Genomic DNA, 15,518 nt, shown 5'->3' with positions numbered 1-15,518 from the left:
CAGCACAGCTATTCTCAAGAGGCTTTGCCTTAAGGCACTTACAAACTAAAATTTGACAGAGCAAAAATGATGGCTTTAAATAATTCAAGCCCCAGCAAGATTGATTCAGGTGATAGCCGGAGCTAATTCCAAAACTTCCTTGATAAGGGCAGTGAAAGATGGATGGATTTTTGTGCAATGTCCAACTGCCAATTTGTTTATTTCTTTATTAAATGTATTTGGCTAGCTATTTGCCAAGTGATACTGGACAGTTAACAAGGGTGAAAAACTATAATGCAGAGCAATGAGGAAAAATAGTGTAGAATGAAATATTGGGGAGATTCTAGTAAGTTTGGAGGGTTTATAAATCTGCAGAATCAAGGCCCTACTGAATATGTGGAGGGAGCTGTTCTATTGGGCAGGCACTATGTTAGAGAAGATGTATCTCCTAGGTCCAGTAAAATGGCACTGTTTAATATAGGTAGTCCTCAATTTAGGATCACAATTGAGCCCAAAATTTCTGTTGCTAAGCAAGAGAGTTGTTAAGTGAGTTTTTCCCCATTTTACAACCTTTCTTGCCACAGTTGTTATGTGAATCACTACAATGCTAACATGGTTGTTAAGTGAATCTGGCTTCTCCATGCTACAGTTCAGCCTAAACCTGTTCATCCACTTCCAGACTCCCAAGATTTCCAGATACTGGCATAAAACTTTAAAAAGCATCATTTGGTCTGCTGAAGGTTGAGATTATATAGCTGGCTATCATCAATGTACTAATGACATCTAACTCAGAGCTTTGGATGGCCTCACCCAGTGGCTTCATATAGATGTTAAAAAGGAAAAAGGAGACCACCAAATCCTGAGACTCATTACGTAACAGAGATCTCTTCCTCTGGTCCATTCAACACCAACTGAAATTTGAAGAAGAGATCCACTACAACAGTCTCTCTCTCTCCCTCCCCACTCCTTTATAATGTCCTGAGTTGGTTCAAAATGATTCCATGATTAATGGTATTGAATGCTCAAAGATCAAGGGTGATCGGAATAGATGACCAGAATAGATGCACGTCAAAGATCACAACTGTCTCCATGTGTGAAACCTAATTAGAAGGAATCCAGATAATCTTCTTCCACCACAGCGCTCTGAAATCTCAGACCAACACCTTCTCTAAAAGCTTCCCCAGAAAGAGACAGCCAGAAATTATTCAACAATGTTTGGTCTAATAATGATTTCTTTAAGAATGATTTTGTTAAATAATGAATGAAGTACATCCCTTCGCTCAAGGATGAATTCACTACCTGTTGGAGCCGACTGCACATCATCTCCCAGGAGACCTTGATTTACCAGGATACAGTCAAAAGATGGTTGCATCCACAGCCTCAAAGATCCCAACCACTTTCTTAAGATGTATACATTCAAGCTTATCCTAGGTAGCTAAGCCAAAGCATTCCTCTGTCATCTCAACAAGATATGCACAATCATAGAATCCAGTTTAAAGCAGAGTCAATCAATTTTAACCTTCAGATCTCTTGAATAATCCTCACAATGGCCTTGGAGATATTTCTCTGATCTTTCTCTTTCTAACAGGAACTGGGTCACATTAAACAGGGCTACCAGCCAGACCTGTATGGCTACAATAAAAGTAGCAAAAAAAACGGCAAAAAAGTGGCAAAAAACACTTAAATTTAGAGCTGAATCTTTCTCCATCTCTGGTAATGAAGTCCATTGTTGACATCACATTTAATATTTTTAGCACATTACTCAATGAATTGAGGTGGGTATTGTGATGTTTGTTCACTGTTGTATGGATTTTTGTATTGTACTGTATCACATAGGTTCTGAGGGCTACTTAGAGCATGAGTGGTTTTAGGTGATAGACAAATTCCAAAAGAAGGAAGGGAGGGAGGGAGGGAGGGAGGGGACATCATTTTCAGCTCCATGCAAAGGCTTCAGAGATGCTTCAAAGGCATGAGAGAAGTTGCGTGGAACATAACATAGAATCTAAATCTTTCCTGTTCATGCAAAATCAGGGCTTCGTTCATCTAAATAGTGTTTCTCAGCCTCAACAACTTTAAGAGGTGTGAACTTCAACTCCAAGAATTCCCCAGCCAGCAAACCTGGGAGTTGAAGTCCACACATCTTAAAATTGTTGAGGTTGAGAAATACTGACCAAATGAAAAGGCTGATACTGTTTACTGCCCATTTCAGCCTATACATAGAGCAAACAAACTCCCGAAGTACATGTTATGCATATTCCAAACTGAGTTCTCCCTCCTCTATCATATCCCATGTAAACAGAAGCAATCCTATGAGGACTCGGTAAACCTTTGATGTTGAGATTTTATTCAAAGACAAATTAAGTGAATTCCAATTCTGTTTTCTTCAATTGGACCAACTCAATGATACAAACCAACAAAACAAAATGCTGAACTGGTTCATCCTCTCCTCATTTATAATACAGGAAGTCCTTGACTTCCAACCAATAATTTAGCAACCATTTTAAGTTACAATGGCATTGAAAAAAGTGACTTACAACCAATCCTCACATTTACAACCATCCCCATATTCACTTGATGAAAATTCAGGCACTTGGCAACTGGCATGAATTTAAAACTATTGCACCATTCCAAGGCCATCTCATTATGATTTGTGATCTTCCCAGCTGACTTCCAATGAGCAAAATCAATGGGAAAATCCAGAATTGCTTAACATCTGCGTGATTCACTGAACAACTGCATGTGATTTGCTTAACAAGTGTGGCAAAATGGTTGTAAATTGGGCATAACTCACTTAATAACTGCCTTGCTTAGCAGTGGAAAGTCTGGTCCTAATTGGGGTGGTAGGTCAAGGACTACCTATATTGTGTATGTAAATCCCTTGGATGTCTATGGAGATTCTCAGTCCTCCAGGTCATAGTTGTCCCAAATGTGCTTTTTCAAAAGGCAACTAAATTTTGTTTTACTTGAAGACATTTCGCTTCTCATCCAAGAAGCTTCTTCAGTTCTGAAATGAGGTGTCAGACTTGCCATCACTTAAACCTCTAAATAGATGATCCAAGATGGCACCGCCGAAGGCTGCCTTGGTGAAATGCTCTCTAATAGTTTCTTTATTTTTAATTATTTTCTGTGACTCACTACGGATTTCTTACTCACGAGACCATCTGCTAAAAATTAAGCAATGTTTCTTTAAGGAGCAGCTTTCTGTGATCTCAACACCCCCTCCCTTTCCCGAAACCATGGATTACCAAAAAAACCAAACGGAAGAAGCGAAGAAGGAGACATAAAAGAGCGGGGATTTTAAACAAATTAAGGAATAGGAGAAATAAAATTCCTCTGCCTTCAGTTTTCCTAACCAACATACATTCACTTGCTAATAAGATGAATGAAATACTCCTTTTAAACAGATACAATTCTGACTTTTACAATTCAGCAGCCCTATGCTTCTCTGAAACCTGGTTAAATGAATCAATTGAAGATAGCAGCCTGCATATCCCAGGGTTTCAGATTCAACGATCAGACAGAATTTCAGAAACATCTGGTAAACAGAAGGGAGGAGGCTTATGCTTATATATCAACAAGAGCTGGTCTCAGGATATAACTATAATATATACATTCTGTGACGAAAACCTAGAGACATTAATTATCAACTGCAAAGCATATTACTCACCTCATGAATTTTCCTCATTTCTTCTAATTGCTGTTTATGTCCCACCACAAGCCTGTGTAAACAAGGCATTACGAACTCTAGCTGACCAAATTATGGAGGTTGAAGCCAAATACCCTGATTCACTGCCCATTATTTTGGGAGATCTAAACAAGGCAAACTTAAGGAAAGAGCTACCAAAATGCTTTCAGCATGTCAATTGTCCCACTAGAGGCAAGAATACTTTAGATCATTGCTACACAACACTAAAAGATGCTTATCGGTCCTTACCAGGCGCAGCTGTGGGACACTCTGATCATTGCATGATTCACCTTGTACCTGCTTACAGGCAAAAACTTAAAACCAGAAAACCAACAATTAAATCAGTGAAGACCTGGATGGAGGAGGCAAAGTTAAAGCTACAGGCCTGCCTTGACTGCACTGATCGGAATGTTTTTGAAAGTGCAGACTTAGATGAACTCACAGAGACAGTAACATCATATGTCAGCGTCTGTGAAGACCTATGTGTACCCACCAGGATCTTGCGAATATAGAGTAACAACAAACCTTGGTTCACAGCTAAACCTAAGCAGCTACATCGTTCCAAAGAGGAAACCTACAGAAAAGGTGATAAAATGCTATACAATTAGGCCAGGGGTGGGTTCTAATTTTTTTTACTACCGATTCTGTGGGCGTGGCTTATTTTGTGGGCATGGCTTGATGGTCATGTGACAATTCTTTAGGATTTAGCAGAGGTACTGGTCTACCAGGCTTTTAACTGCTTGCAGAGCTGTACCAGTCTACTCATTTGTTTTTGGAGGCACCGGTCTACTCATTTGTTTTTGGAGGCACTGGTCTACCCATTTGTTTTTGGAGGCACTGGTCTACCCATTTATTTTTGGAGGCACCGGTCTACCCATTTATTTTTGCAGGCACCGATCTACTCATTTGTTTTTGGAGGCACCAGTCTACCACTACACTGCCTTTTAACACTGATCAGCTGTAGGGCAGCCCTTTGAAGCCCTGCGGCAAGAGTTTAAACAGTTTTTTTTCCTTCTAGCTGATCAGCTGGGACTCAGGAGGCAGCAATAGATGGGGCAAATAAAAGGTAAGAAAAATGTGGGGGGGGGCGAGGGGAGCAGAACCGGTTCGGTGACATCATATTGTCACCGCTACCAGCTCGGCGGAACCAGGCCAAACCGGGAGGAACCCACCACTGAATCAGGCCAGAAATGTATTACAAGGGAGATCAGAGCAGCAAAAAGAAGCTACTCTGAAAAGCTAAGGAATCAATTTTCAACAAATGAACCAGCAAACATGTGAAAAACTCTTAAAAATATCACCGGCTATGGCAAACCTCCTTCCCAGGCTGAAGGAAATCAGCAACTGGCAGATGACCTGAATGTGTTTTACTGCAGATTTGAAAGGAAACTACAGCCACCTATCTCCACAACCCCCATCTCAGACACCCAACAACAGCCAAGCCTCCTACAACTGACCCCATCCCATTGGGTTCATAACCCCTAGTGATCACAGAAAAGGAAGGGCAAGACCTATTTCACAGACAAAAGCCAGGAAAAGCTCCAAGCCTAGACAAGATAACTCCTTCTTGCTTAAAAGTGTGTGCTGACCAATTGGCCCCCATCTTCACCCAAATCTTCAAAAAATCACTAGAGATGTGCTATGTTCCTTCTTGCTTCAAACACTCTACTATCATCCCACTGCCAAAGAAGCCCACCATCAGGGAACTGAACGACTACAGACCAGTTGCTCTAACATCTGTAGTCATGAAAACCTTTCAAAGGCTAGTGCTGTCCCACTTGAAAACCATCACGGATCCGCTGTTAGACCCCTTGCAATTTGCATACCAAGCAAATAGATCGACAGATGATGCTGTTAATATGGCTCTGCACTACATCCTACAACCATCTTGAATCTCCAAAGACCGACGCAAGGGCCCTCTTTGATCCATCTGTTAAACCACTGAAGTTCGCAGATGATACAACAGTGATCGGTCTCATTCAAGACAATGATGAATCCACATACAGATGGGAGGTTGAACAACTAGCCTCGTGATGTGACCGGAACAATCTGGAACTGAACACACTCAAAACCGTAGAAATGGTGGTAGACTTTAGGAGAAGCCCTCCCATACTTCCACCTCTCACAATACTAGACAACACAGAATCAACAGTAGAGACCTTCAAATTTCTAGGTTCTATCGTATCACAAGATCTAAAATAGACAGCTAACATCAAAAAAGTCATCAAAAAAGCACAACAAAGAATGTTCTTTCTGCGCCAACTCAGAAAGCTCAAACTGCCCAAGGAGCAGCTGATCCAGTTCTACAGAGGAATTATTGAGTCTGTCATCTGCACCTCTATAACTGCCTAGTTTGGCTCTGCAACCCAACAAGACAGACACAGACTTCAGAGGATAATTAGAACTGCAGAAAAAACAATTGCTACCAACCTGCCTTCCATTGAGGATCTGTATACTGCACGAGTCAAAAAGAGGGCTGTGAAAATATTTACAGACCCCTCACATCCTGGACATAAACTGTTTCAACTCCTATCCTCAAAATGACACTATAGAGCACTGCACACAGAACAACTAGACATAAGAACAGTTTTTCCTCGAACGCCATCACTCTGCTAAACAAATAATTCCCTCAACATTGTCAAACTATTTACTAAGTCTGCACTACTATTAATCATCTCATCGTTCCCACCACCCATCTCCTTCCACTTATGACTGTATGACTGTAATTTTGTTGCTTGTATCCTTATGATTTATATTGATATTGTTTCCGGATTGCTTATTTGTACCCTATGACTATCATCAAGTGTTATACCTTATGATTATTGATAATCTTTTCTTTCACGTACACTGAGAGCATATGCACCAAGACAAATTCTTTGTGTGTCCAATCACACTTGGCCAATAAAAAATTCTAATTCTAATTCTAGAAACGATCCTTAGTTCCATTTGCTGAGAAAGGTATAGTTTTATTAGAAGTCAAGTGTATTGCAGTAATATGTAGTTAGAACTGAGAATCGTGCAGCAAAATACCTAAGTTTTTTCCCTCCCTTAACTGCTTCCCATTGCTGTCACCCCCACCCCCGTAACTCATCAGATTCAAGCAAAATGTTTTAATAATGATCGCTTCAAGCATAGGTTGGTATGTAGCTGCATTCTTCTCCCAGCTGGGTAACCTTGAGGCAGCATCTCAGGGAGATGCAGCAGTTACTTTTGTTTTCCCCCAAGCATTTACCCTCCCATCTACCCTCCCCAGAGTTCATAGCAGATTGTGACCACATGGTAGTGAAGCACAAGTGAGGGGGCAGCTGACATGAAGTGCACTGAAGAAGTTTCTTGGATGAGAAGCAAAACATCTTTAAGGAAAAATAAAGAAAGTCAAATTGTCTTTTGAAAAAGCATCTTTGGGGAAATCCCTTGGATACACATCTCAGTTCATTCTTGACTTACCTGCTTCTCGCCACTTCGCTTCTTGTAATTCAGAAGCAGTTCCACAGCCCCCACGACTTCTTTCCGTATTGCATACAGGAGTGCATCGCCCACGTAGATATTGTGGCTCAGTAACAACTCCATAATCTCTAAGTTTTCATTCTCTATGGCTATTAGAAGGGCACTGCGACCAAGAGGGTCCATGCAGTTGATGTTGATGTTGTAATAGATCTCCGCCTCCTCCAAGGAATGCTTTACGCTGGCATAGTCCCCCTTCTCCACAGCACTAAGGTAGGCCTTCTCCTCCGAGGACAGCTCCACTTCTGCCCGGACAATTTGCAGTGGGATCCGGTCTCTATAGGGGGAGTAGTTTACTTTTTTGTAATAGAGCTGAGCCATTTTTCATAGCGACTTGATGGGCTGTTTGGAAACAAAGAAAGCAGCTGTCAAGACTCACAGAAATCAGAAGATTCAGGCAGTTCAAATGAGTACAAAGATTCATCTACAAGAATCTGACCAATGGAAATGAGCAGGAAATAAGAAAGGCATTCAAGCTGGGCTAGACTTAGATCTAAGAATTAAGATCTAGAATTAAGAGCCTTGGTGGCAAAGCAGACTAAAGTGCTGTTAAGTAACACCAGCTGTCTGCAATTACTGCAAGTTCAAATCTCACCAGGCTCAAGGTTGACTCAGCCTTCCATCTTTTCGAGGTAGGTAAAATGACGACCCGGATTGTGGGGGCAATAAGGTGACTTTGTATAAAAAAGAACACCACTTAGGGCGGGCCGAAAGCCCTACTAAGCAGGTATATACAGAAGTATGAAGGCTATTGCTTAACGCATTGTAAACCGCCCTGAGTGTCCGGAGAAGGGCGGCATATAAATTGAACCAACAAATAAATAAATAAATAAATAAATAAATAAATAAATAAATAAATAAATCTCTTGCTGGTACACAGGGACTTGTGACATGTGATGCATTTGACCCCTCCCTTAGGCTCAGCCTGGTCATCTCCTACGTCAGGAGAAAACTCCTGAATTCATTATTGGGAAAGACTACATGCACAACCGATTACAGATTAACAGAGTTGGAAGGGACCTTGTAAGTCATCTAGTCCAACCCCCCACCCAAGCAGGAGACCCTACACCATTTCTGACAAATGGCAGTCCAATCTCTTCTTGAAAGTATCAAGTGATGAAGCTCCCACAACTTCCGAAGGCAAGTTGTTCCATTGGTTGATTGTTCTCACTGTCAGAAAATTTCTCCTTATTTCCTGGTTAAATGTCTCCTTGTTCAATTTCCATCCATTATTCCTTGGTCTGGCCTACAGGCGCTTTAGAAAATAGCTTGACCCCTTCCTCTCTGTAGCAGCCCCTCAAATATTGGAACACTGCTATCACATCTCACCTGACTAGCCTTCACTAGACTAGCCATTCCAGTTCCTGTAACCGTTCTTCATATGTTTTAGTCTCCAGTCCCCTAATCATCCTGGTTGTTCTTTTCTGCACTTTTTCTAGGGTCTCAACATCTTTTTTATAGTGTGGTGACCAAAACTGGATGCAGTACTCTAAGGCGTGGTCTTACTAAGGCTTTATAGAATGGTATTAGTACTTCACTTGATCTTGATTGTATCCTTCCGTTAATGCAGTTTAGGATTGCATTGGCTTTTTTGGCTGCCACTGCACACTCATGGCTCATATTTAGCTGATTGTCCACTAAGACTCCAAGATCCCTCACACAGTTACTACTGTTAAGCCTGGTTTCACCCAGTCTATATGTGTACATTTGTTTTTTCTTGCCTAAGTGTAGGACTTTACTTTTCTCTACATTGAATTTCATTTTGTAAGATAGGGCCCAGTGTTCAAGTCTGTCAAGATCCATCTGGATCTTGAGCCTATCTTCTAGGGTGTTAGCTATTCCTGCCAGCTTAATATCATCTGCAAATTTGGTAAATTCCCCTTCTATTCCCTCATCTACTGTATTTTTCAGAGTATAAGACGCACCTTTTTACCCCCCAAAAAGGGGTGAAAATTTAGGTGCGTCTTATACACTGAATGTAGCCCTGCCCACTCACTGGCCCCCACCCTTTGGCCTGTGCCTCGCAGCAGTTACCTTCTTGCAAGCAAACAGCAAGAAAAAACAGTCCCTTTCAGCTTCAGCATAGGTTATTTAGCACAAGTTGATTAGATTGGCCTCCCGACTCTCAGCTGATTTGCTCTCAGCTGTTTTGCGCAGGGCTTTCCTGCTTGCTGCAAAAAGTGCTGGAGCAGATTTTTTTTCCCTAGCTATGCTGAAAAAACTGAAACTGAAAGCAGGCTCTTTGCTGCAACGTGACAAAATGAGGCAGAAAGAGATTTCTTTTGCTTTTTTCTCACCAAAAAAGGTAGGTGCAAACAATAGGAAATTTAGGGCAAAAAAGGAGAGTTCAAGATTTTAAAACACAAAATAAAAAAAGCTCTATTTAACTAGGGAACTGTAATAATTGAGATACTATTAATTGTATATTGTGTTAAAAGCAGAAATGGTTAAGTTGTGATTTGGAAGAATATATGGGGAAAATTATTTGGTTTATTATTATTGGTAAATATAATTAGTTGATTTGTAAGAAATTGGATTGCATGGAAATAATTGGAATATTCATGTTCATATTGATTAATTTACAAAAACATAGTTATAACTAATTGATTTATATAAAATGTTGAATTTGTATTAAACAATTGTAATATTAAATAATTAACCAATGTGAGGATGGATATAAAAATAGATGACAATGGGAAGGAGTATAATATAGAATAGAAGGGAAAAATTGAATTTGATTAAGATTAGAGATGAGAATGATGGGTAATATTGTTTTTTTTAAAAAAAATAGATGAGGAATAAATATGGCAAAAAGGAAATATAGAAATTGTAAACTTAATTGAAATGACTAAACACTGTTTAAATTTGTGAACCAGCCAAACACTCTGTTCAAAGAAAATACATTGTATGTTTTTATCTAAAAAATTAAAAAAAACCTTTTTAAAAAACAAACAAACAAAAAAGTTAGGTGCGTCTTATACTCCGGTGCGTCTTATACTCCAAAAAATACGGTAAGTTGTTTATGAAGATATTGAAGAGTACTGGGCCTAAGACGGAACCTTGTGGCACCCTACTGCTTACTTCCCTTCATGTAGACTTAGATCCATTAAGGACAACATTTGGTATCAACTTTTCCTGAAAGTCCTCCAAACTAGTCCTTCTGATTTTGGAATGTGTAGATGACTTTGGAGGTCGAGGAAAAAAAATACTGATTATGAAACAAGCTGATAAGAGGCAGGAGTCCACAATCATTTAATAGTCTGCTACAGAAACTTAGGAAGGTCCCACCCTAATGGATCAAGCAGTTAAAAGTGGCAGCAGGAAGTTTATACATTCAGATTTGCAAGTTTCTGGTAATGTATTCTTACAATACAATAGAATTAGTTTTTTTTTTCTTGTCTGCTTTACCTGAGAGGGCTGACAAATTACCAATTAGCAGGCCCGTTCTGCAAATAGCATGGAAATCAAGCTGTAATCTATCTGGCAAGCACCAAGTTAGGAAAGGTAAATATAGCAATAGCAATAGCTCTTAGACTTATATAGCACTTCATAGTGCTTTACAGCCCTCTCTTCGTCAGCACATTTCCCCCCAACAATTTGGGTCCTAATTTTACTGATCTCAGAAGGATGGAAGGCTGAGTCGAACTTGAACCATTCAGGATCAAACTCCTGGCAATCAGCAGAGTTAGCCTGCAATACTAATAGGAGCCTGGTTTAGCTCAACAGACAGAAGCACTGTAATTTAACACCAGCTGTCTGCAATTAAAGTAAGATCGAATCTCGCCAGGCTCAAGGTTGACTCAGCCTTCCATCCTTTCTAAGGTAGGTAAATTAGGACCCAGTTTGTGGGGGCAATAAGCTGACTTTGTATAAATATACAAAAAGTATGAAGGCTATTGCTTAACGCACTGTAGGCCACCTTGAGTCTCGGGAGAAGGGCGGCATATAAATCAAATTTAAAAAAATACTGCATTATAAAATATGCTTTTTTAGGAGTCATATATATATGACAGGGATATATATATGAGATATATATGACATCCCTGTCATATATATATGACAGGGATGGCAGGGGCCATAGACTGATATCGGAGATGTATGTATGTATGTATGTATGTATGTATGTATGTATGTATGTATTTCTCTTTAGCCAGGTTCTTCCTACGTAAACCAAGATTTTTATGCAGCCCTAGTTCAATGAAATCACAATCCACTAGTTTCTAGGCTTTCTTTCCGGCAGCCAGCAAGCACCCTGCTGCCCATTGGGAGACTAAGGCTAAAGAGAAATACACAAACCTAGAAACTAGTGGATTGTAATTTCACTGAACTAGGGCTGCATAAAAATCTTGGTTTACATAGGAAGAACCTGGCTAAAGAGAAATACACATAAAGGCAGCCAGCAGACCCTTTGCTGCCCATTGGGAGACTAAAATAGTTCTATTTCGGCCTTATAAGGCCTCATCAGTTAGCCACACTCTCATCTCATGTATCCTCCCTGTAAAGGTACAATATTTGTTTTTCTTTCTTTTTCGTAGGTTTTACATGTATTTCTCTTTAGCCAGGTTCTACCTGCGTAAACCTGCGTAAACCAAGATATTATGCAGCCCTAATTCAGTGAAATCACAATTCACTAGTTTCTGGGCTTTTTTTTTTCTTCTGGCAGCCAGCAGACCCTTTGCTGCCCATTGGGAGACTAAGATAGATCTATTTCAGCCTTATAAGGCCTCATCAGTTAGCCACACCCTCATCTCATGTATCCTCCCTGTAAAGGTACAATATTTGTTTTTCTTTCTTTTTCGTAGGTTTTACGTGTATTTCTCTTTAGCCAGGTTCTACCTATGTAAACCAAGATATTATGCAGCCCTAGTTCAGTGAAATCACAATTCACTAGTTTCTGGGCTTTTTTTTTTCTTCTGGCAGCCAGCAGACACTTTGCTGCCCATTGGGAGACTAAGATAGATCTATTTCAGCCTTATAAGGCCTCATCAGTTAGCCACACCCTCATCTCATGTATACACATAAAATTGGAAGTGTCTTGGCGACACTTCCAATTTTACGCGGGCAAAAACCTGAATACCCAAAGACCTACATACAAACACCCGCGAAAACCTCAGAAAACACACACACACACATATATAAATGTTTCTATGAGATATATATATACACACATAGATGATAGATAGATAGATAGATAGATAGATAGATAGATAGATAGATAGATAGATAGAGATATATAGGTGTGTGTGTGTGTGTGGTCACCGAGTAAAATTATTGCCATACATGTAAACCTAGCAAAGAAATGGGGTCCTTAACAAATTCAAGGCCCCTTTCTGATACCTTAATTATCACTAGATTGGGAAGATCTCTTTACTTTTCTATATTTGTCACAGCAATATGCTAGCTGGAGAATAGGATGAAACCTGAGAAGAATCAAAGCAGTATTTCAGTTGGATCATAAAACTTTCTAGATTATTTATCTTGTCAGCATCTAAATTAACCATCTTCAATCTGTGCCCTCCAGATTTGCAAATTCCTATTCAGAAGTTGTGGGTGCTGGAGGCTTTTAAGAAGAGATTGGACAGCCACTTGTTTGGAATGGTATAGGGTCTCCTGCTTGGGCAGGGGGTTGGACTAGAAGACCTCCAAGGTCCATTATTCGGTATGTTGCCCAGAATTCTTACACAGCTTGAAATAGGAGTATCTTCCAGATTTCAAGTACAAGGCAAATTCAAGACCAGGATTCCTTTGCATTGGAGATGCTCAGATTTCAGAGTTAGACTCTGCCTACAAAACATGTGAACTACAATGCATCATGTGTAGAAACTATGGCAAATGCATGGAACAGACAGGAAAGGTAAAAGGTTGTTGCCAAATCTATATGAAGGTATGCATATTCTGAACTCTCTTTGATTTATAACCACAGATTCAGAGATGCTCAGTATGTGTGAACCAACTGCAATCACTAGAACATTAATGAAGCACTGGCATATTTTTATAATGTCTTGTTAATGAGTAAGCATCTTTTCCATTACTTTTTCAGTCTTCTGATGTTCTTACCAAGCACTCACTGTGTGACCTTGCAGTAGTTTTATTTACATTTTGACACATTTAATTATTTTTAGTGCAACCTCCTCTCTTTTCACAATTTATAAATAAATCTTGATGAGGATTTCAGGGCAAACTACAGAAGGGCAGGCTGAATTCTTTTGGTCCATGGATGCCATCGTCAAGTGCAAGACAATTCTCTCCTGAGCAAAAACTGCAAATTGAACATGAGTTCTTTCTAGCCATTAAACCTCCAGGGGTACATGGTCTCTAATCCCCAAAAGGAAGATTGAATAAACTGAGTTGGAGGGCGATGATGGAAAAACTACCGCTAGGGACTTTTAAGGTAAGTCCATAAATGCTGAAATTTTTGTTAAACTACTTCCAGTGGGGCAGATAAGTTAAAATTGCACTACAAATGACATGGCTGGAACTAAATAAAAGAACTAGAATAAATAAAAAGTTAAGGTTTCATAAAATAGCTGTCATTCTGTCACCTTCTCAAATCCCTCAATCTTGACATTGTGGGTTTCTAACAAAAGAGCCTTGATAGTACAGTGGTCTACGCACCCTGTTATTAACACAGCTGCCTGCAATTTCTGCTGGTTCGAATCTCTCCAAGGCTCAAGGTTGACTCAGCCTTCCATCCTTTCTAAGGTAGGTGAAATGAGGACCCAGTTTGTGGGGGCAATAAGCTGACTTTGTATAAATATACAAAAGGATGAAGGCTATTGCTTAGCGCATTGTAAGCCGCCCTGAGTCTCCGGAGAAGGGCGGCATATAAATCAAATTTAAAAAAAAATGCACCTTTTAGAAAACCAAAAGGATGCTTCAGCACTCTTGCAATTGTGTGATTATAGGCAATGAAGGGAGACATAACATTTGTCAATTAAAGTACATCCCCAAATTCTGGTGATATTACGCTGATATCAGTCTATGGTCTCTGCCATCCCTGTCATGTCGGAGGCACCATTTAAAGCACTTCTGGGTTGAAAGAATTATCCAGTGACATCATTGCCCAGAACGCCCATGGGGGCTCCTTTCATGTCCACGTTAAGGAGCTGGAGCAGATGACAGGACTCACCCCCACCATGCAGCAGCACTTAGGTCTCCAATGCAGGCTTATTAGCCTCCAACCCAGCATCCTAACCACATGAGCCACTGAGCTCCTAGCCTATCTTATCAAGTGATACCGGACAAGAAACCAGTGTTTGCTTATTTATTGTTTTTATTGCTTGCCTAGTGTATTCAAGAATTTAAAGATTTTTTTAAAAAGGCCACTAGCCAGCCAGAGTAACCCTCCCAGTCCTTCAATTTCAACTTTAGGCTTTTTCACAGCTGAAACTGATTGTGTTTCCAAACAAGATTTTTTTCAGAAAGTTTTCTTTAGCAAGATTTCTTGAGACAAAAAGCATTTACATCTTTTCAAGCAACTCCAGCAACTGCAGCAACTGAAGTATTTTTCATTTAGGATCAATTTTTATCTAAGTACTATGTACTATCTTTGGAAGCTGTTGGATTGTCTTTCTAACCCTTTTCTCCCCCCCCCCCCATTTTTTATTGAGTTAGATAATATTGCAATTCAACTAATATCGGTTAAGCAGTGTTCATACATATATATAGGTTACATACATGGTGTCTCTTAGATTACTTATTGCTTTTAGTAGTTACACCATCCCTTATTCCTTTTTTATTTTATCTTCCATCCACTTATACCACCCTTCCCACACCGTATAGTATTTTTTTTTTTAATTTGATTTATATGCCGCCCTTCTCCGGAGACTCAGGGCGGCTTACAATGCGTTAAGCCCACGCAATCATTTGATCCTTAACCAACTCCTCTGCCCTTTCGTATTCTAATAGGTAATTGTATAATTTAGCCAAAATTTTTTCCTCCGTTCCTATCAATATCTTGTCCAGTCCGTTTGATCTTATCTCTATACTGAATTCCTCCTTATCTTTTTGATATCGAGACTTGATTTGTAGGTATGGCCACCAGTCAATATTAATGCCTTGTTCTCTCAGTGTATCATTGGATTTAAGGTTTCCACCGCTATCTAAAATATACTTATATCTAAACATTTTTTCGTTTCCTAACATGTTGGGGTATATCGTAGCTTCCATTGTGGAAAGCCACTTCAGGACTTTCATATATTGCCTTTGCCTAATCTCTGTCCAAGTTTGTATTAATGTGTCCCTTATTCTGTGTCTGTGGAAATATGTTTTTTTTTTCCTGTCCTCGTCCCATAGGTATGCATGCCACCCTCTCTGCAAGTCGTGGCCTTCCAAGGTTAAAATCCTTTTG

The 15,518-nt window shown here is 39.8% G+C and overlaps 1 protein-coding gene across 1 annotated transcript in view; it reads right to left on the bottom strand.

The window, feature by feature from the left end:
* TRPC5 (transient receptor potential cation channel subfamily C member 5) overlaps positions 1-15,518 on the bottom strand; it is a 286,202-nt gene that overhangs the window by 193,478 nt on the left and 77,206 nt on the right. The window contains exon 2 of the mRNA XM_034435068.2: positions 7,112-7,510. Coding sequence (XP_034290959.1) covers positions 7,112-7,489 — 378 coding nt within the window. The 5' untranslated portion in view covers positions 7,490-7,510. The remainder of the gene's footprint in view (positions 1-7,111; positions 7,511-15,518) is intronic.

The sequence above is a fragment of the Pantherophis guttatus genome, chromosome 12 (assembly GCF_059756535.1).
Source record: "Pantherophis guttatus breed Tessera chromosome 12, ASM5975653v1, whole genome shotgun sequence".
NCBI classification, from domain to species: domain Eukaryota; kingdom Metazoa; phylum Chordata; class Lepidosauria; order Squamata; family Colubridae; genus Pantherophis; species Pantherophis guttatus.
Note: the sequence above shows the minus strand (reverse complement) of the source record. Positions and strands in the feature narration are given on the sequence as shown.